This window comes from Trematomus bernacchii, unplaced genomic scaffold (genome assembly GCF_902827165.1).
Source record: "Trematomus bernacchii unplaced genomic scaffold, fTreBer1.1, whole genome shotgun sequence".
Lineage (NCBI taxonomy): Eukaryota > Metazoa > Chordata > Actinopteri > Perciformes > Nototheniidae > Trematomus > Trematomus bernacchii.
In genome coordinates this window covers 8510880-8532463 of record NW_022987582.1, presented here as the reverse complement: position 1 = coordinate 8532463, position 21584 = coordinate 8510880, and the positions used below count along the sequence as shown (strand labels likewise).

Here is a 21584-nt window from a genome sequence, read left to right as displayed (position 1 = left end):
GTCCCACCCAGTTTTCCAGTCGGTCTAGTAATATGTTGTGGTCAACAGTGTCAAACGCAGCGCTGAGATCTAATAATACTAACACTGAAGTTCTGCCACTGTCTGTGTTTAAGTGGATGTCATTGAAGACCTTTACAAGAGCAGTCTCAGTGCTGTGGTTTGGACGAAAGCCTGACTGGAACACATCCAAACAGTTTTTTAAATTCAATAAATTACTCAGCTGTTGAAAAACTACTTTTTCAATGATTTGACCTAGACATGGGAGGTTTGATATGGGCCTGTAGTTGTTCATTACTGAAGCATCTAGATTATTATTTTTTAAGAGCGGTTTAATGACTGCAGTTTTCAGGGCCTGTGAAGAGACTTCTGATTTCAAACATCTTTATCCTCACTAAAAATATTTTTCTAAAGGAGTATTTTATATGGTCTGTGTTTCATTGTGAATTTCATGCTAAATTTGTTTTTTTGCGCTTAAAATTGGGCGAACTGTCTCCATTATATAGCGTTCTTCTATGACCTCTCTTCGCTCCTCTATCATCACATCTGGTCTGTCTTTTCTTTGGTCTTTTGTCTGTCCCTCTCTCTCTTAGCTCTCCACCTGCAACAACTGACCTTGACCCCTTTAGACATTTAATGGGCATGTCTCTCTTTTTCTTTAGGCAAACTTGGCAGTGCAGCAGAATCGTCTGGCCATAGCTAATGTGGACCTTGAGAAGGCCCAGGCTGAGCTGGACGCCAAGCAAGCCGAGCTGGATGTGGTACAGGCGGAGTACGAGAAGGCCATGATGGAAAAACAGGTCAATAGCTCAACTTTTTTCACTCTAAACAAAAGCATTATCCAGACTCCCAAATAAAAAAGAGGCAGTGTTTGCTGAGAATATCTGTGAAACTACAATGTAATCATGTGATGGAGAGCATATGTTAGCTGAATTGTAAATGTTTTGCAGATACTTTGGAAAAAAAGCCAACACTTTAACACCTAGAATTTATGCATTTACGAGGCATAAGCTACACTGCACTGCTCAACGTTGACATTTTTGTAGCTATTTTTCAAAGAATGATTAATTAACATCAGCATAAGATACAATTGGACTTCAAGTGTTTGTCTCTTTCACTGAAGCCTGTACTATAATAGGGTAATATAAAAGGATTCTGCTTAGTAGAGCTTTAGGCCCCGGCTCCACGAGGACAAATACGGCAAAACGCATCGGAGAAACGCAAATGCAACCGCAAAAAACCTTCCGTCCCCACGCAATATACACCGGATTGTGTCAAGCTCCACGAGACGGCTCCGTTTACATCCAAACGCTGGAAAAGCTACAGTACATATGCCGAACCTGTACGTGGCGCTGTAACTTCCTCCACAAAAGCAGCAACTTCCTCCACAAAATCAGCGAAGAAGAATGGTTGTCATGGCTGCACTTCTGTGTATTCTCCGCGGTGGGGGCCGACAGAACCGGGCAGAGTTTTTCGCCGGTCAGCGTGTGTTAAAGTTTAAATCTTCCGGACAAAATTATAAAAGTGCCGGTCAAAGGTCTTCATTGTTATTTATTGAGCTTTAAAACAAATGAATAACGACTATATAATGATATATAATCATCAAATACACAGAGCCTGTCTCTTTTTCCTCTCTTCTCACAGCGTCAGTGTCTGTCTCATGCAGCAGCTGATCCTGTAATGAGTGACCCGACAGTAAAAAATGAACATATTTATAACTAGTTTAGGTAGTTTGAGAGGTAATTAAAATAGCTAAGGGTGGTGATCTGACTTGAAGTGTGTGTTTTGCTCCCGCTGCATCACAGCGGCAGGAGCTGCGTGTCTCCGTCCTGTCAGATTAGACTTCACTCGCGTTTATGTCCATATCGAGATAAAGATAAATAATCTGAATTCAAGGAGGAGCTCCTGTAGATGTTGCACAAAGAACTGTAGCATGGTCAGTAGCGACTGGAACACGATAGCAACCCTGCGGGGGAGAGGCGGGGAGAGGCGGGGCTATAAAAACGAATGACCGTACAGGCGACTCCACGGCCCCGTTGGACCCCCCAGAGCGCTCTGTTCCCAGATCTATCCACCTTTGGACCCGTTGTCATTTGCGGGGTCTGTTTCTACGTTTCCCTTACGGCGTCGTGGAGCTTAGAGGGCTATACGCATGAGAAATATGCGGATTCAACCAGTTTTCGTCCTCGTGGAGCCGGGGCCTTAATAGCACATGACTTGCACTACTTAGAAAATGAGATCACTAGTTTGGATCCAGGCTTTGTTCATTTATTTGCTGGTTGGTTTTATTGTTTGAATCCATAAAGCTGGCACAGATGTCTTTGTGCTTTATTGATTTAATTAATAATTTCCTGGAGAAATGGGATTGCATTCTAACTCAGCTCACTCCTGTCCTTTCACAACAACTGTACTATTCGTCCTGTGCAATGTACTTTAATGCAAGCACACAAACAAAAATAATTCGCCCTGTATAGACATATATATATATATATATATATACTTTTTTTAAGTGATCAATGATTCAACCCGAGTCATGCAAGTGCCCCTTTTCAAATGAAGGTAACTGAGTCCAGTCGCTCACTGTGGGTTGTTTGTGCAGGTTTGTGAGTTATCTGCTGTGTATTTTCCATCATCTGTACTCTCTGTTCTGTGAAAAAGAACAGCATGTAAATGGAACAGTTTGTGCATCAACAGACTCTGATTAGGATCTGGACAGCTCCAGTTGACTATTTTTATAATTCCGTGATTAGGACACAGAGCTGTTCATCTCCGGGGCCCAAATGCAAGATTGAAAGGCTCGCTGCAGAAGCCAGATAAACCAGACATTCTTGCTATTGGGCAAATAACCTCTTAATTGCCTATGAGCGGCTGATAAATGGCATAAAGGTGCTCTTGACCTCTTACTATATATTTTAAAAGGAAATTCAAGAGTGTCAAAAAAAAAAATACAAATACGTACATCTATTGTGGGTCCTGTGGGTCCTGAGCCTATGCAAGCCTAAGCTAGCATGCATTAGTTGAAAGGCAGGTGCCTATCACTTACCTAACACGTGCTACACCCACTGCAATTTAGAGTCATTCTACTGACTTATTTGTCTGTCCTCTCTTCCCATCAGACCCTTCTGGAGGACGCTGAGCGCTGCAGACACAAGATGCAGACGGCGTCCAGTCTCATCAGCGGCCTGGCTGGTGAAAAGGAGAGATGGACTGAGCAGAGCAAAGAGTTCGCTGCCCTGACCAAACGCCTTGTTGGTGGGTTTAAAAGCTGGTTTAAGAAAACGATGTCTTCCAAGAGATGTCTCTACAAAGTCAAATACAGTAGAACATGCTCTGTTTTCCATAGCAGTAATTCTTTTTTGTTGATTTGGGTAATTGTGCTTGAATATTAACACATTCATTTATACAATTTTTGTGGATGATTAAACAAATAAACAATAAATAAAGTCCCTTTCTGATTAAAAGGCCTCATTGTCTAGTTCCAATAATGCATGCTAATACTTTTAGTTACCAACAATATGGTCAAAATGATACAATTTAGACAGACAGTTAATTACCGATGCATTGCGAACATACTACAACTTTCATACTTACTGTTAAGCATTTGCATTTTAGTATTTACCACCTTGTCTCTTTTTTTCTAGGTGACGTTCTTCTGGCCACAGCGTTCCTCTCTTACTCCGGCCCCTTTAATCAGGAGTTTCGTAACCTCCTACAGAATGACTGGCAGCGTGAGTTGAAGCAGCGTCACATCCCGTTTGGGAACAACCTCAATCTGACCGAGCTCCTTATTGACGCACCCACTGTTAGTGAGTGGAACCTACAGGTCAGTACTGCAAAACAATTCAAATGTGTTCGTACAAACTGATGCGCAATGTATGGGAAAGGTAATCGGTAGATATGTTTTTTTGTGTTGTTCTCACAACACAACTGGACAAGCAGCGTTTGTATTTATTTAGATTTTGACTTCAATTTTTTAAATCTTTTGCATGTTTGTTGGTACTAAATTAAATACTAGATAGCAAAACAAACTGTGTTCAATTTAGTAGAATTCTTGAAATAAGAAAATAATTTAGCTGGAGTTGATAAACATCACACTTTAGCCTGCATTCATTTGTCTTTCATTTTACAGGGGCTCCCTAATGATGACCTGTCCATTCAGAATGGCATAATTATCACAAAGGCTGCCCGATTTCCCCTCCTGATCGACCCCCAGACGCAGGGAAAAATCTGGATCAGGAACAAAGAAGCCAGGAATGACCTGCAGGTGTGGGATTGTTTGCTTTATAATATATGACCTGTGGTTGCTGCCACGTTTTTCAATGAACACTGAGGGCATGTCATTCAGTAACCTTACACAAAACAGCGAAATCAAGGTATTGCTCCTCTGTTTTGTTTTTGTTCTTTACATTTGTATGTCATTAATCTAATCTAATAATACAAACAATTAAAACAAAACTCATTCATAATTAACATATTGAATTCAACTACGACCACCTCACAGTATTTTATTTGTTCAATGCAATAATCTTTATTCCTTTATTTGTAAGTATTGTATGCATTTAACAAGTTAGTCATGTTTCCATTGTTCTTATCCTGTTTCAGTCGTTATAATGTGATATTAAGGTTTTTGGAAGCCTATACAATCTTCCCATTGCTTGTAATAATATGTATTGATGCTCAGTCTCTGCAGTGTGCCATTTGCCATTTTATTGTCCAACATGCTTATTCTTTTGTACAGCACATTGAAAAAGTACCTCAGAATCCTGCATGCAACAAGACCAGCTAAGGTCCCTGGCCCTGTTGGGGCCAATCTCTGAGCCGAGCAAATGCATTCTGCAATCCTATTATGAGTATCCTGAAGACGCAGGGGGTTTGAACCCTTTCCACATGTGACCCCATCATAACAACTGTATTTATATGATGAGGTTTTCCAAAAATGGCTCAGTGATGCATTATTAGTTTGACGAGTCACACTCCCCGGACAGGGGTTGGCCTCTGTGTCTATGGAGGATGAGTCAAAGTCAAGCGTGTTTCTCCTTCATTTCGCTGAATCAGATGCTTCTCACTGTCACTGTCTTATACATTTGATAATCAGTCTGTTGAAAACAATGTGATTTCAATTAGTAAGTGATAACAGAACTTTTAAGCGCTGATTTTACTAAAACAGAATTGTCATTATGGGTCAAAAAGGAATGCTTCTAGCTCTTCATTGCATTGCAGGTTTTTGACCAACAGTCTGAGTTTTTTTATAACCATCTATCTTCTCATCCCAGATAACCTCACTTAACCATAAGTACTTCAAGAACCATCTGGAGGACAGCTTGTCGCTTGGTCGCCCCCTTTTGATCGAGGATGTAGGGGAGGAGTTGGACCCTGCACTCGACAACATCCTTGAAAAAAACTTCTTTAAAACAGGCTCCACTTACAAGGTAACGGAAAATAAATAAAACCCTTGTGTACCATATTATATGTTTTTACCTTGGTTAGAAAAGTGTAAAATGGGCAGGTGTGTTATCAGGTGAAAGGCATGGTTGGACTTTGCAGTTACAAAATTGCACTACTTTAGTACTTTTTAAAACATACTAGATGACATAAAACATATTTCCCAACTAGGATCAAAAGGATATATTTGTAACACATTTAGATTGTAAGATATTCAAATTGTTAAAGGCATGTAAATGAATGACCTCAATAATTACCTGCTGTAAAAAAACATGTTGATGGGATCAGTTTAATTAATTGAAAATGTAACATGGTGCAGGTGATTTTGTGATGAGTTAGGTCGTTTTTGGTGTTATGTGATTGAACTATGCATGAAGTGTGTGTTTCTTTGTGAGTTTTAGCAGCTGTTTTGTACTCTTTTAGCAAGTTCAAGTGGAAAGACAACCCAGGAAAAGGAAATTAGGCCTTAAATATCCACATTAGTGAGGTCATTTAATTAGCACTTCAAGTAATTTTGAATCAAATATTTTTAGAAAAATGTGATTATTCTTAGATTTGAAAAGAAACACTTTCAAAATCATTTGTTGCATGGCAAGACCAATGAATGAGTTATTCATGAGAGAGTGGCCCATTAGACACAATGACAGTACCTCTGAAGTACATTTCCTGTAGATATTTATTATTTGGGAAAATTGCAAAGTGTGGTTTAAAGGGTTCTTATTTAGTATTCATTTTAGTAACCAAAACTACAGTCCAGAAGCAGGCTTTGGATACAAATGATTGGCATTACATTGTTGTGTCATTAATCGATGCAATAATACTCTCATGTTAAGACAAAGAAAATGAAATCACACAGTATTAGGATATTGCGCTTCCAGGCATTTCTCCTTCTCATTATCGCCTCACAACTCCTGGCTACAGCTGGTGCTATATTCAGCTGCTAACACTGCAGCTGCCTCCCTTCTATCTGTCATGCATCAAACTAACACACATACAAGCAATCACACAAAAAACCAGAAATACCAAATAACTGCAGCAAAATGATGCACACACACCTTATGGCGATTACAAGTAAGCATGTGTCAGATGCACACACCATCTTCAACAAGAAGGCAATCTATTGAAAGGGCCGATTAGAGGTGTCTACACTCTCCCTCCCACCATCTCCTGAAAAGCTTACATTTCTATTAATATCCCGGTGTGAGGAGGAAGTGAAGGTGTCTGTGGACGCAGCTCCAGGGACAAACTGCCAGATGGATAATTAGTAGTTATTCTGTCATGAGTAATTTATTACTGATCAGAGCAAACTCAAGACTCACACATCCATGCACACGTACACACTTACACAAACATACAGTTCATGCATACAGGAAATTATTCTGAGCAGCTGAATCTGCCAGTGTTTGTTGCTGACGCCAGGATAGCTTCATCATGTTTGTCAGTATGGCCTATTCATACATGTTCAAAGACATCTGCTTAAATAACTGTCTGTCATGACAAATATGTGAATAAATGTTTCATTATTAAAGTTGATTTAGATTAATATTCAGCATTTTTTTAATTCTGCTATGATGCTAAATCTGAAAATCATGCAGGTAGTATTTTGTAAGGCTGACTTTTGTTCTTTGGCTTTTCTTCTCTCTTTCTTTTTTTTTGAAGGTGAAAGTGGGTGACAAAGAGGTGGATGTGATGAAGGGCTTTAGGCTTTACGTGACCACCAAGCTGCCTAACCCTGCCTATACGCCCGAGATAAGTGCCCGCACCTCCATCATTGACTTTACCGTCACAATGAGAGGACTTGAGGATCAGCTGCTGGGCAGAGTTATCCTCACAGAAAAACAGGTAGAGTGCCTTGAAAAGTAGTAGCTAATATTTGATTTGTATTTACTGTATAATCTAGCTATGCCTGCACTAATTATTGAATACATAAACTATAATTGCAAATTATTCTGTTTTAATGTCATGTTAAGGCCCTGACACACCAGGCCGAAATCGGCCGTTTTCGTTAGTCGGACGACGAAGCGTGCCCTGTCGCCCAAACTCAATTTGGTGTGTCCCGCACCGTCGGCCGTGACACGCCTTATTTGGCCTTTCATGGCCGCACATGTTGAATCGGCCGTGCGTCGGCCACAGGCAGTCGGACAAAGAAATCACTCTGATTGGCTGTTCAGCTAGCGAATCAGTGCATGAGAAGCGAAACGGTTGCTTGAGAATGTCTTCCACAAGCAACACTCCAATGGCTGATAGCTCCAGTACCGCACGAAACATGTTTTTGATGGACGAGAGTGAAAATGGAACGCACACGCTATTTGTTGTTTGTTTAGATCACGCAGTCTGTTCTTCTTCCCTGTCTTCCGGTTGTTGCCTCTTTTGAATGATGAATACACACTACCGCCGCCTGCTGGTAAGGAGAGTTATTGCCACTCACGCATGCGCAGTTCGTCCGTGCTCGGCTGAAGTCTTTGCGGTGCGGTGTGTTCCAGTGCGACACATGGCCAAGATGCAGGAGAACACGGCGACGCAACAGTCGGCGTCGGCGAGTTCTCTGGTGACTGCTTGGTGTGTCAGGGCCTTAACGTGTACACCAAATTCTGTGTGACAATTTGACTTGGAGGTTATAATCAACCTTTGTCTCAGGGCCCTAATGATTGTTGTGTTCTATATTAAGACGGTGTGAAAAAGCAACAACACAAGAAAAAAAAGTGTACATATGCCTCAATACCACCTCACAAAGACACACAACCAAGTGTCAGGGACTTGATTTGTTCATTCTGGTCAATAGAAATGCATTATCAAAGCACCCAATGAAACTCTACTGGAGAGTTCAAATCAAACACTCAGTGAAGCTGACATTTCCCATGGCTTTACAGTGGATGAGGACATATTTGGTCCATGTTACTGGAGGAGTACAGTTCCTTTCATTCATGGAGTGGTACTTACTAAGGCATGTTACTGTAGCACTTTGATACAATATGTTTTTTGCCATCTTTCCATTTCTCTTTTTGCTTTCCTCCTCGTTATTCAGTGGGTTCTAAGGCGTTCTTGTAAATACACACTTAAAGGTGGGGTAGGTAATTTCGGAGAAACCAGCTCGAGTGCGCTAGAATTTGAAAATACACAACTGGAAAAAATCTGCCACTTCCTTACAGAGCCCCTCCTCCAACACACACAAACGCGCACATGACCAATGAGGGCATGAGATAAGTTTGTGCACAGATGGAAGGCTGACAGGCAGGTAGGCCATCCAGTTATTTTAGCCGGGCCGGCTAAAATGATTGGTCGTGCTTTTTACAGTACTACGGCTTCCACAGGTGACATTTTTTTATGGATTTTTTGTCAAAGCACTTAAAATATTCATTGCTATCGGGATGTTAAGAGCATTCCATGGAATATAACAAAAAGTATATCTCGAGCCAGTTTCTCAAACTTACCTACCCGACCTTTAAGCAAATCCTTGAGGGAATTTCTTAATAATTATGACAAACGTCGACTTGGACTCAAGGTTGAACTATGTACATGTAGAATACGGGGTAAAAGGTCAATGTAACCTCATCAAAGTTTTGGGCCATGATTTAATTATTCACATGCTAATTATGACGATTTGACACAAGGATAGATGAATGAATTGAAGACGTTTTTGAAATGCAATTTAATTGATTGGCAATCATACAACCATGGGGCTGTTCTATTTTTTGCAGAAATAATTCACTTCAAGGTCATTTTGGACCCAAACAAATTATCATATGAAAGCCAGATAATTTAGATTGCTCAAGTTTACTTTTGATCTACAATCACAATGGCAAGATAACTGACTCAACTTGTAACCATACACCCTGCAGATGGCAGCATGTAAAGCAACATATTGTCAGTCCACTAATGACCAGACTGCCATGAAAACTGTTCTAGATAACAAGACAAATCTTACATGTACTTAACCTTCATCTTGTCTACTCTATGGTCAAAATGTCAACTTCCTGTATCTTATAATCTAAAATCCCTACTAATCAAAATTATGCTCCCCAGGGGGTAAACACTTTTAATGATCCCATGGCCTTCCTCCACCACCATGCTACAGCTGTTTGACCTTTATGTTTGTGTGTGTGTGTACTCACAGGAACTGGAGAAGGAAAGGACAAATCTCTTGAAAGATGTGACATCTAACAAGAGAAAGATGAAGGAACTAGAGGACAACCTCCTCTACCGACTGACCAGCACACAGGCAAGGCAAACACATTTCAACGTGTTGAACGACATTGCCTCCAACTGAATTGGGGTTTTGGGCATGTGGTAATCGTGAGTGTAGATACTGAACTTGTGGTGGAAGCTACTTTTTAAACCAGTTTGTCTGTCTTTATTTTTCATCCTGCTTTTAAAAAACAGTTGATGAAGTATCTATCATTCTGAGTTACATTCAGATTTTGGCCATTACATTTGTTGCTAGGAAGGAAGAATATTATATCAGTAACAGCAATGGGTATTGTTTATATTTTTATTCAACTTCTTACATACTCCTACAAATGTGTATTTTTCTAGGGTTCACTGGTGGATGATGAGAGTCTGATTATTGTCCTTGGCAACACCAAGCGCACAGCTGAAGACGTCACTCAGAAACTGCAGATTTCGGCAGAGACTGAGATCCAGATCAACGCTGCCAGAGAGGAGTACCGGCCTGGTAAGTCATGACAATTGGCTCAAAGACAGAATTTCCTCTGATTGGTTACTATGTGCCAGCCAAGTTTATGTTCAGTTTCACAAAACTGATTCATTTTCAATTCTGCTTAATCAAGGACTGCGCCAAATAAAACATGTGCTCACCACACACATCCCTCTAAAACAGATTTAGTTTATAACGAAAAGTATGTTGTTCTGTGTTATATACTGTAAGACCAGTACTGTGTACAGCCTTGGAAAAAATTAAGAGACCGCTGCAGCATTATCAGTTTCTCTGATTTTACTATTTATAGGTATGTGTTTGAGTAAAATAATTTTAACAACATTCCCCTGTGTTGGAATTCAACAGACACTGGAATGGAACGGCTGCCAAGCATGTAGAGATTGAGATTTAAGAACAATTTGGAGTAGTCTCTTATTTTTCTTCAGAGCTATATTTATGAAAAAGATGACAGGATGTTTTGAAAAAAGAAAACAGAGACTGTAAAGTCAGCAGACACCTCAAAGCCTTAGTCACTAACTTGTGCTACAAGAACACTTGTTCAGCACACTTCCTTTGCCATTAATAATACCTTTTTTTGTTTTTGTGTGTTTTGCAGTGGCCACCAGGGGCAGTATCCTGTACTTCCTGATCACTGAGATGAGTATGGTGAATGTCATGTATCAGACCTCTCTGAGACAGTTCCTGGGACCTTTTGACCTCTCTTTGGCCCGGTGAGAATACTCTTTTGCAGAGAGAGCATTTTCTGCTCCCTGTACACAGCAAGCGATGCTGTTCAACTCAAAGTCAGCCTTTGTCTTACAAATTGTGCTCCTCTAACTGGGGGTAAAGCCTCAGTGGAGGACTTGTTTTGGTTATTGACATCATGAGTTAGTGCTGCTGGAGCACTTGGTGTACCCTCCAGGCAACTGAATTTGATTATAATTTGTGTGTCTGTTACATAATATTAGCTTTCCACATAGTACTGATTTCCTAAAAGGGAAAACAAATAATTAGATTTCATTTACAGTTTACAGCCAATCTGTGGACCAAAACCTACCTTAATAATTCTCCATTATCTTTTATTTTATTTTTACATTTACAAACATTTATAGCACAAAAGAGAGCCTGCAATAATTTGTCAGAAACGTCACAATTGTACATGGAGCTCATTTGAAAAGCAAGATAACATTGGAGAATACAATAAAGAAAGTAAATTTGCATTTATTATAGCCATCAATTAAAATAAACTGCCCTTCTTTGTAACAAAAGAAGCTCTGTGTAATTTACTTTGTTATTTAAAAATAAAGCTACCATGTGGTTGATTTTTGTAGTTTATATTATGAAATAGAGAAGTCAATCTTGTGCTTGACTTCTGTAGCTATGTAGTTGGAATAAAAATACACTTATGAAGTCCCTATTTCTGTTTTAATCTGAACAATAAAGTGCTTTTCAGTCTAATGTAACAATGCTACAAAGATGGCCTAAGCATCATCATAGGGTTATCATGATCAAATCTCTTTCACAGAGCTTCAGCAAATATTAAATATTATTTGCTTCATCAAGGTAGCTCTCCTTAAATAAAACATGCAGATGAAGTAAATATATTCATCATAAAGGTCTGTTTTCAATTTGTTTCCCTCTCGCATTTCACTGTTGCTCCTTAATTGCTGTTGTCATGGTTTGACCTTGTCCCAATAACATATTTGAGGTATGTGTGTAGTGGATGTATTTGCTACAGTATGTTAAGGGTGGTATCTACAGCATATGTGATGATACTACTGAGTACTGACCATGTTTACTCTAACTGCGATATTTTGTATTTTTCAAAATACATTTGCTGTTTATCTTAGTGCAATGTGTGCATGAGGTGATCATCAAACACTGTGACAACCCATTTGAATCAGCTACCTATGCATTAGCAACTTCAACTACTTCTCAACAAATCATACAACTGATTGATTGCTAAAATGCAGTACCCAGCAACCTTTTTTTCAACCTGTGTGTCTGTGTGATTATTATTATTTTTTTGTTTTGTTATTTTATCTCCCATTGTAAAGCGTCCTTGGGTTTCTTGAAAGGTGCTATAAAAATCGAAATTATTATTATTATTATTATTATTGTAACTGCTATTATCGTTAATCGCTAGAAATACGTTTCACATAAACGTCAGTACTACTGTATCTATGCTCTAGTCAAGACTCCAAAATTAGGCATTATAGCTGTAGCTCTATGGAGCTATTATCCTGCAAATTAAATAAAACTCTACGTTTTCTATCTGCTCTCAAATTCTTCTCAAACAGTTCCTCCAAAAGCCCTATCACCAGCAAACGCATCGCCAACATCATAGAGTTTATGACCTTTGAGGTGTATAAGTACGCAGCACGTGGCCTGTACGAGGAGCACAAGTTCCTCTTCACTTTGCTTTTGACGCTGAAGATTGATATGCAGAGCAACAGGGTCAAACATGAGGAGTTTCTCACACTAATTAAAGGTAAGAGGAACGTGTGAGCTATGTGCAGTAGGTATTTCTAATCTCTTTGATTTTTATGTTTGATTTATTCTTGAAGTTTGCTAGTTGGAGGTTTCTATGTACAGATAATTTCAACCTTTCAAGGATAATAGCTGGCTCCTGAACATCATTGCATTTATAAACTACGTTGTCAGAAAGTCCAACCTGGAATTGGAAATACAAGATACAAATGTTTGAAAATGATAGCATATTTTTTAAAATAGTTTCCGGAAGTTTCTTTGTTTCTCTGATCACCCGTTTTTCACTCAACATTTTGTTGCGTCTTATTTTCTGAGACTGCCTACCTAGAATATACTTTTCTATTATTAGATTCAAAGAAAGGCACTAAGTACATACTGAATACCTGTCTCCACTGAGACTACATTCAAATCTCAAAATACAGAGTAGAGAAGATATAAGTCTTCTTGTTCAGATATGACTCAACTCAAAACACCCTCCAGGCCCTTTGTTTGAGTCAGAGAAAAATTGCCACCTATTTCCTGTTTCTTAATTTTCTTTTTTCATTATTTGCTAAGCAGAGATTTTTTTTAAAGCTCATCTCAAGGTAAACATACATTTAATACTGCATTGGTAATGTAGCAGTTCAGTGAATAATAAATATGAAATGCTTCTCAACACAAGAATAAGACAGTCTGCTGCATGCATGCAGCTTCACCATCTGTCAGCTCCGACCTGCTGAACATTGACTCAGTATGACTTTTGTCTATATTTTTTAAGCTTATGTTTTCATGAGTCTTATATTGGAACATTCCTTATTTTGTATTTTTGCATTTGAATATATTATTTTGTACACTTTTTTTTTGTTATCTTTATGTGATGTGTGTGTGTGTGTGTGGTGTGTGTGTGTGTGTGTGTGTGTGTGTGTGTGTGGTGTGTGTGTGTGTGTGTGTGTGTGTGTGTGTGTGTGTGTGTGTGTGTGTGTGTGTGTGTGTGTGTGTGTGTGTTGTGTGTGTGTGTGTGTGTGTGTGTGTGTGTGTGTGTGTGTGTGTGTGTGTGTGTGTGTGTGTGTGTGTGTCTGTGTGTGTGTGTGTGTGTGTGTGTGTGTGTGTGTGTGTGTGTGTGTGTGTGTGTGTGTGTGTGTGTGTGTGTGTGTGTGTGTGTGTGTGTGTGTGTGTGTGTGTGTGTGTGTGTGTGTGTGTGTGTGTGTGTGTGTGTGTGTGTGTGTGTGTGTGTGTGTGTGTGTGTGTGTGTGTGTGTGTGTGTGTGTGTGTGTGTGTGTTGCAGGAGGTGCATCTCTGGACCTAAAGGCCTGCCCTCAGAAACCAGCCAAATGGATCCTTGATATGACCTGGCTCAACCTTGTAGAGCTCAGCAAACTGTGGCAGTTCTCTGATATACTGGATCAGGTACAACACAAACATGCACATCTTGATGAATTAAGGTGTGCCCTCAGAGCTGAGATTTGTTTACCTACAGTATTGTGTTCACAGATGACAGTGCTCATCTGTCATCTATATCTGTGCCTCTCACACAGATTCGGCTGTAGTCTCTAGGTGCTTATTACATATTTTTCACAACTCTCCTTTGCTCTAGTGAGCATGTCAATGTCATTCTCATCATGTCTTGCTTCATCTCTTACATGCACACACACACACACACACACACCTACACACACACACACACACACGCGCACACGCACACACACAAACATCCAACCCAATCAACTGTCACTCACATACAAATACACACACCCTTATGGGTGAGTGACAGCCTGGTGGCTCCCAGGGAGGTAAAAGCTCACTGCTCTGTGAAATGAGCTTAGTTTGGAGAAACTTCCACTCAATTACCTTTGGCTGAGCATATGCACACACACACACACAGACACACACACAGACACACACACACACACACACACACACACACATACGTCTACACACACATGTGTATGTGCGCATACACTTAAACTTGTATTCTTCACTTGCAGAAATACACAGGTGTTTTTTATGTCGATAATGATCAAGGTGAAGTGGATTAACAGTTCTCTGTTTAATGAAAACAGTGTTCCCAGAGGAACAAGGCCAAGATAGGATTCTGATTGCAGTTCAACCATAATATAGTCTAATCCATCTGAGCCCCCTTTGGGACACTGTCTTCACACTGCTAACAAACTCGACTACAGGAATGATGCAGGGCCACCTTATTTCACACATCAAACACACAAACATCATATTCAAGCAACCCGTTTTGCCTTTTGCATTAAAATCCTTAGACTGGTTTAGAAATGTGTGTGAATGTGTAACACAATCTACTATCAAGAACTACTGTTGATGTGCTCTTCAGAAAAGCGCTGTGCCTCTTAAATAAAGTGGAGCTCACTGGCTAATAGACAAAGACAAGTACCTCTCAATTGTCAATGTGTTCCACTTAATGAATGTAAAGCTGGTGGATACTTCTCTTTCCTGAATAGGTACCCATTAGCAAAGACGATATACGTTCTAAAATGACCCACTGAACACTTTAATGTCTTTATCATATAAATTCAAGCTTTAAGTGGAGTAGGTATAATTTCCTCTAGAAATAGGATGGCTATGTAAATGTACCTAAGAAACTGACCGCTTTCTGTTGTACCCTGATATAACAAAAAAACATGTAATTAGGAAACCCTATAATATTTGATATAGATCTAGGACCTGATCAATTTGAGAGAAATCGTTTTCTATCACCTCCCTTTCTTTCCTCTTTCTTGTTTAACTTGTCCTTTAGTTATTTCAAGTGTTTCATGCTAAACGAACCCCCCTTTGGAAAATTATAATCTGACCCCATGATACCTTTTAGTTTTCACCTTTTTTATTTTTAAATGCACATAGTTAAGTTTACCTTGTCTTTCTAGGACTTTTTTGGTATCCTCCGTGAACCAGGGTCTAAAACCAAAACGGATTCCTGTACCCCATAGTACCTTTTTAGTTTTCGACAAAACTATTCCTCTTTTCTTTAAATGCACATTAGTTAAGTTTAAGTTGTCTTTTCTAGGACTTTTTTGGAGTCCTCCGCGAACCAGGGTCTTGAAACCAAAACGGCACACGTAGATTTAACCATCTACGAGGGGACTTTAACCCCAATAATGACTTTAATTACCTACGGGGGGACTTCAAGGCAATTCAAAGTGCTTTACAAAAATGAAAGACATTAAGAAAATGGCATTAAAAAGCAAAGATAATAAAAGTTACAGTGCAGTTTAAGATATGAATATATCAATTAAAAGCAGCGGCAAAAAGAAAAGTCTTCAGCCTGGATTTAAAAGTAGTAAGAGTTGCAGCGGACCTCCAGTTTTCTGGTAGTTTGTTCCAGATATTTGGAGCATAATAACTGAACGCTGCTTTACCATGTTTAGTTCTGACTCTGGGGACAGAAAGCTGACCAGTCCCTGAAGACCTGAGAGTTCTGGATGGTTCATAATTTAGCAGGAGGTCAGAAATGTATTTTGGGCCTAAACCATTCAATGCTTTATAAACCAGCAGCAGTATTTTGAAATCTATTCTTTGACACACAGGAAGCCAGTGTAAAGACTTCAGAAAAGGAGTGATGTGATCCACTTTCTTAGTGTCAGTGAGGACTCGAGCAGCAGCGTTCTGAATTAGCTGAAGCTTTCTAATATATCTTTTAGTGAGACCTGCAAAGACACCATTGCATTAGTCGAGTCTACTGAAGATAAAAGCATGGACAAGTTTTTCCAAATCCTGCTGTGACATTAGTCTTTTTATCCTAGATATATTCTTTAGGTGATAGTAGGCTGATGTAGTAATTGTTTTAATGTGACTGTTGAAACTCAGGTCAGAGTCCATGACTACACCTAGATTTCTGGCTTCATCTGTTGTTTTGAAGATTGCAGACTGAAGCTCAGCGCTAACTTTTATACGTTCTGCCTTGGCTCCAAAAACTATTACCTCAGTTTTATCTTTGTTTAATTGGAGAAAGTTCTGACACATCCAGTCATTGATTTGTTCAATGCACTTACTCAGTGTTTGAATTGGAGCATAGTCTCCTGGTGAAATGGTTATATACATTTGTGTGTCATCGGCATAGCTATGGTAACCTATTTTGTTGTTTTTCATTATCTGAGCCAGCGGTAGCATGTAGATGTTAAAGAGGCCCCAAGATGGAGCCTTGAGGTACCCCACATGTCATATTTGTCAACTCAGATGTGTATTTACCTATAGAAACAAAGTTTCTTCTGTCCTTTAAGTAGGATTCAAACCAATTTAGATCTGTTGCCGAAAGTCCCACCCAGTTTTCTAGTCGGTCTAGTAATATGTTGTGGTCAGGTCAACAGTGTCAAACGCAGCGCTGAGATCTAATAATACTAACACTGAAGTTCTGCCACTGTCTGTGTTTAAGTGGATGTCATTGAATACCTTTACAAGAGCAGTCTCAGTGCTGTGGTTTGGACGAAAGCCTGACTGGAACACATCGAAACAGTTATTTAAATGCAAGAAATTACTCAACTCTTGATGATTTTACCTAGACATGGGAGGTTTGATATGGGCCTGTAATTGTTCATTACTGAAGCATCTAGATTATTCTTTTTTAAGAGCGGTTTAATGACTGCAGTTTTTAGTGAAGAGACTTGTTTACTATATGAAGTAGATCTGTGGCCATGCAATGAAAAACATTTTTGAAAAATCCTGTTGGAATAATATCAAGGCAGCAGGAGGAGGATTTCAGAAGTTGAATAATTAAATGTCCTCTAGGTTTTTATCATTAATCTGATGGAATTGTGTCATGATGTCTGAATTCATTTTAGGTGGACACAGGGACAAAACATTTGCTGTACTTGATACAGAGGCACTGACTGCTTGTCTAATTTTCTGAATTTTGTCAGTGAAGAACGAGGCAAATTCATTGCAGGCCCTGGTGGATATAAATTCAGAGGCTACTGACACTGGGGGGTTTGTTAGTCTGTCAACGGTAGCAAACAGGGTTTCACATATGCATATATTTATTACAGAGACTTCAAACAGGGAAGGTATTGCTGTGACTTCAGCTGAAAGTTTATAGGAAACAATACTTGTTGCGATGTGTCCTTAAATCCATTTTTTTATTTCATTTTCTATTACATGCATGAGGGCAAATCTGAATACTGAGCAGCTGTGCATTAGTAGCAGTTATACAATTCACAGGTTATTGTCGTGTATTGTAGTGTGAATGTGATCTCTGATATTCTACGTTAACCTCATTTCTCACAGTAACCTGGTTTCCTGTTTGCATGTAAACACAGTGATTAGCAGGCTGTGAAGAGATGTCCCAGTATATTTGCATATGTTGTGATATCAAACATTAATTGTACTTCTTGAAAGCACATGGTGTTTACCTCATGTATACAATCATCTGAGGTACATAATGCATTGCATTAAATGTCAGTCTGTGTTTGTTGTGAAATGATTAGGAGCATTTTACATATTTAAGTCTCACGGTATACTTTATGTCAATGCTATTCCATAGACCAAGAGATCTTCTACACAGTCAAGTGTGTAAATGGAATTTTTGGTTATTTATGTAAATATTATTCAGGCTGGTTTTGGCTATGAATTTGTTTTTTCAGCCTGTTTCCTTTCTGTCAAAGTTTTCGAGAAGAGTAAAGAGACAAAGAAAGTAGCAATATGCCTTGCAGGTATAGAAAGGTGCAGTAAAAGACGTATGTTAATCCATTAACTTTGTCCTGAAGTAAACTGGACCAATATGTGAATACATTTAAATATTCAGCAGAAAGGAAGATTGCTTATTATTATTATTATTGTTATTATTTTGTTCTGTGCTTTTTCTTTCTTTTTCTAGTGATTGATTTCATTATGGTGCTGTTTTGGCAATCAATCCTTGTCGTAATGTGTTTTCCTTCAACATGTATTGATGTTGTGTTTTGCATCTTCTCCTGTTCAGAGTTGATGTAATAGGAAGCAATTTTTTCTGTGTCCCTATTTCAGAGCTTTTTACACATTTCTTTCAGATAAGTCATAATGAGAAACAGTGGAAGTCATGGTTTGATAAGGAGGCCCCAGAGGAGGAAGTGTTTCCAAACTGTTATGACCAGGCTCTGGACTGTTTCAGACGCCTGCTTCTCATACGCTGCTGGTGTCCCGACAGGACCATCGCACAGGTGAAAGGAGACATGTCTGTCTGTGTGGTTGCTGTGCCCAAAATAAAAGCGTGTCGCTTGAAACCAATTTCCACACAATCAGCTTCATCTCACTATATGTGTTTCCCCTTTCGTGCAGCTGGTGTTAAAATTAAATTGCAAACAGTGCCTACAGTTGCATGATAATGAATTTGCAACATTTTAAGGAAGTCATACTGTAATTTAATTAGCCTAAAGCAGCATGTTGTTGATCAAAAGATGGGTCAAAGCTTAAAAGTGCTTGTTTACTTTAAAGATATTAAGTCTAAAAATCGCTTAAATTACTGTACAATAATATCTCCTTGGCAAAGTCTTTACGTGAAGGGACATTCATTTAGTAAAACAGATTTCCCTGTGGGTTACTTAGCCTCAATATGTGCAAGGGCTAATGTCTATTTACTTCTAACTGTTGGCTCGTGTATTAGTCCACTGCAGTTGAGCCTGGAGAGGATTTGTTTTGTTGCACTCATAAACAGTCCAGCACTTGTCCTTGTCTGACCTCCGGCAGCAGTATTAACTGAAAAGAGTAAGCCAGTAAAAAAGAACTCCTTTGAACTATTAATGCAGTTTCAAGACTTCTAGAAAGTAAATATAATCCAATATAAAGTTTTAACTTCCTACATTACAAGGCAGTAAACAAACGCATCTACTTTGCCTCATTACTTTCCCTTACTTCTCTAGGCCCGTAAATACATAATGGGTGCAATGGGAGAGAAGTACACTGAAGGGGTGATTCTTGACTTGGAGAAGACGTGGGAGGAATCAGATCCGCGAACACCTCTCATCTGCTTCCTGTCAATGGGCTCAGATCCAACTGACACCATCATTGCGCTGGGGAAGAGGCTAAAGATTGAGACACGATATGTCTCCATGGGACAAGGACAAGAGGTCCACGCCCGCAAGCTTCTGCAGCAGACCATGGCTAATGTGAGTAAATGGTGTGGTCTTACTGCTTTATTTGTATCGTTCAGTGTTACAACAGAACAAGTGACAGTGAGGGGATATGTCTCTGGAAAAATGTGTTTCCCATTACCCCGTAACCTTTCAGGGTTAGTTGCTCACAAATATATATTTTTATATACATATATACCTATTTTCATATCTTTACTACATTATCACTTTGCACCCTCCAGGCCCTTTGTTTGAGTCAGAGTAAAATTGCCACCTATTTCCTGTTTCTTAATTTTCCTTTTTTCATTATTTACTAAGCAGAGATTTTTTTAAAGCTCATCTCAAGGTAAACATACATTTAATACTGCATTGGTATTGTAGCAGTTCAGTGAATCATAACTATGAAGTGCTTCATAGTTGCTTCTTGCAACCATTACCATCCTCTTGTTATTTGTCCATCAGGGTGGCTGGGCCTTACTGCAGAACTGCCACTTGGGTCTGGACTTCATGGATGAGCTGATGGACACAGTGACAGAGACAGACTTCGTCCATGACAGCTTCCGCCTTTGGATAACTACAGAGGTCCACAGACACTTCCCCATCACCCTTCTGCAGATGTCAATCAAGTTCACCAACGAACCACCACAGGGCCTCAAGGCGGGTCTGAAAAGAACCTATGGAGGTGGGGCCAATTTGGTTTACTTTAGTTCATTTTAATGGCGATTACAATAATTTCAAGGTCCCAAATTCTTGTGGAATTAAAGTAAATGTTCCACAGATTGATCCTTAGTTGATTTTTAGAAGAAGTAACAGAATAATAAGCATTCAAAATAGGATGTGTTATTATTATGAATGGGTAAATTATACTTTTACTCATTTTGGATTCACATGGACACCCACACACATTGACTTTAAGTAAGTCATATAATCAATAAATAAAGAGATTTGTTTGTATCCTCAACTGCTGCTTAATTCAGTGTATTTTACACCCATGTAGTTAAAGCCTGTAAGGTTTTTGAATTTGTAAACGCAGGGTTTGTGTTTTTAGTCAGGAAGAGAATATATAATATATATAAACCAGCTGTCTTTGGCTGGCTAATATCAGAAAGGGTTTTGTGAGTTTCCTTGGGGAAATTGTCTTCAGCTCTTTAAATCTAACTGCAATTGAAAATTGTATTTCTTTATCAGATTAGAAGAATATAAAATTGTTGATGGCATTACATACAGAATATTACACTTCATTTTCTGGGCGTGCAGATTTTTACAATAAATCTTCAAAGCAGCTGTTTCCCATCTTTACATTTTACAATTCCCAATTGACATTAGACTGAACCTTCTGGATTTGAGGGATACAAAACCTCACATATGGGATTGCTTATTAGTTGGATATGGCAGAGATCTTTTTCACAAATTTGGAGAAGCAGTATGTGGATTCAGAAGATAATGGAGCTGATATTTTGTTCCCCTGTTTTTTAAATGGAGATTTGAATCACTTCACCAAACTGGCAATATTTCCCAAACTTCATTAGATCTCAGGAAATCCCTTTGAGACGGTGCCTGTCAGTGATTTCCCAAAAGAGATTTGCTAATTTGCATTAAGCAAAGTTTACGGATGTATACATTACTGAATGCAAATGTATCATATCTGGAGTCGGGTGCCGACAGGATTCATATCCCTGTACGCAGCACTGCCCACCCAGTTAGGTTCCCAAGTGTGCACATATGCAGTCTACTCAGCGGGCGGTAGCAACAAGAGTACAGAATAGTTCCAAGCTTTGAAGCTTCATTAATAATGTTGACATTCTCTCTCATGCATACACACACACAAGGAATGTGAGGAAAATATGTAATGACACTGTCTTTGAAGAGGAAGTTGGCAAACAATTTTCTGTAGCTGTAAGGCTTTGGATTGCAGATCCAAATGTAGCCTTCCAAAGCTGGTAGAACCACAATTATTTGTA

The 21584-nt window shown here is 39.1% G+C and overlaps 1 protein-coding gene across 2 annotated transcripts in view; it reads left to right on the top strand.

The window, feature by feature from the left end:
* dnah5 (dynein, axonemal, heavy chain 5) overlaps nucleotides 1-21584 on the top strand; it is a 99036-nt gene that overhangs the window by 63814 nt on the left and 13638 nt on the right. For both annotated transcript variants that reach the window (XM_034128142.1, XM_034128143.1), the window contains exons 67-80: nucleotides 660-797; nucleotides 3114-3249; nucleotides 3639-3820; nucleotides 4127-4261; nucleotides 5271-5426; nucleotides 7099-7281; nucleotides 9554-9658; nucleotides 9973-10111; nucleotides 10710-10824; nucleotides 12394-12584; nucleotides 13848-13969; nucleotides 18565-18714; nucleotides 19414-19659; nucleotides 20086-20305. In XM_034128142.1, the coding sequence (XP_033984033.1) occupies nucleotides 660-797; nucleotides 3114-3249; nucleotides 3639-3820; nucleotides 4127-4261; nucleotides 5271-5426; nucleotides 7099-7281; nucleotides 9554-9658; nucleotides 9973-10111; nucleotides 10710-10824; nucleotides 12394-12584; nucleotides 13848-13969; nucleotides 18565-18714; nucleotides 19414-19659; nucleotides 20086-20305 (2218 nt within the window). The remainder of the gene's footprint in view (nucleotides 1-659; nucleotides 798-3113; nucleotides 3250-3638; nucleotides 3821-4126; nucleotides 4262-5270; nucleotides 5427-7098; nucleotides 7282-9553; nucleotides 9659-9972; nucleotides 10112-10709; nucleotides 10825-12393; nucleotides 12585-13847; nucleotides 13970-18564; nucleotides 18715-19413; nucleotides 19660-20085; nucleotides 20306-21584) is intronic.